This window comes from Calidris pugnax, unplaced genomic scaffold, assembly GCF_001431845.1.
Source record: "Calidris pugnax isolate Ruff unplaced genomic scaffold, ASM143184v1 scaffold108, whole genome shotgun sequence".
Taxonomy (NCBI): Eukaryota; Metazoa; Chordata; class Aves; order Charadriiformes; family Scolopacidae; genus Calidris; species Calidris pugnax.
Genome location: NW_015090845.1, coordinates 128,407 through 129,298, shown reverse-complemented (window position 1 = coordinate 129,298; position 892 = coordinate 128,407). Strand labels below are relative to the sequence as shown.

The window sequence follows — 892 nt, the reverse complement described above, 5'->3', positions numbered from 1 at the left end:
TTGGGGGGGGGGGTTGTTTTTGGTTTTTTTTGTTTTTGCTGTGGGGTTGGACTCGATGATCTCAGAGGTCCCTTCCAACCACTGAGATTCTGTGAAATAAAACCATGGCTCCACTGAGCCCACCCGACCCAGGAGGGATGGGGCAGGAGCCCCTGCAAGGATCAAAGGCCCTTTTGTGGTTCTTACCGGAGCAGTTGTAGCCATTGAGGACACTGTCCAACACCTCACGGGTGGTGTGCTGGAACACCTCCTCCTGCGTGGCCTTCTCCTCAAAAACCCGGTCAAAGACGAACTTCTGGTTCTTGCCCTGGTGCTTGTGCCCACGGAGGGGTGGCACAATGCCCGAGGGACCGCTGGCCTCCTCGGGGTCAAAGACAAGGACGTGCTGGTCGAGGACGCGCAGGACAGGGTGGGCCCGCTCTCGCTCGTTGGCCACGGAGGGTCGCACCCGCACCACCACGGTGACGGTGCCCTCCTCGGGCTGGGGGTCCAGCGCCGTGGGGACAGAGGGAAGCTGGGGTGGGGACATGGTGCTGGCTGCTCTGAGACACAGCTCTGGGCTCGAACGTCCCAAGGCTCTCATGCACTCTGCGTGGGGGGTAGACGGGTCAGCGGAGGGGGAGCCCCAAACCGGGCAAAGCCTCACACCCCCACCCTGTCCTGGCCCACACCGATGACTCTACAGCCACCCTTAACCCCCCCCCACCACAGCCCCACACCCCTTTTGAGGCCCCACAGCCTCCCCACAGACCCTATATCCCCTTTGGACCATAACGGCCCCTCCCACAGCCCTGCCCCCCCCCCCCCCCCCGCCCCCCCCACCCCCCCAAAGCGGGCGCCCCCCGGCGGGGCTCGCCCCCGCCGCAACCCCCGCCTCCCCGCCGACCACATC

At 65.2% G+C, this 892-nt stretch overlaps 1 protein-coding gene across 1 annotated transcript in view; it reads right to left on the bottom strand.

Annotated features, from left to right (window-relative positions):
• Window positions 1–697, bottom strand: part of KIF18B (kinesin family member 18B) — an 11,981-nt gene extending 11,284 nt beyond the window's left edge. Inside the window, exon 1 of the mRNA XM_014942681.1 lies at window positions 187–697. Within this exon, the coding sequence (XP_014798167.1) occupies window positions 187–583 (397 nt within the window). The 5' untranslated portion in view covers window positions 584–697. The remainder of the gene's footprint in view (window positions 1–186) is intronic.
• Between the last annotated feature and the right edge of the window lie 195 nt (window positions 698–892).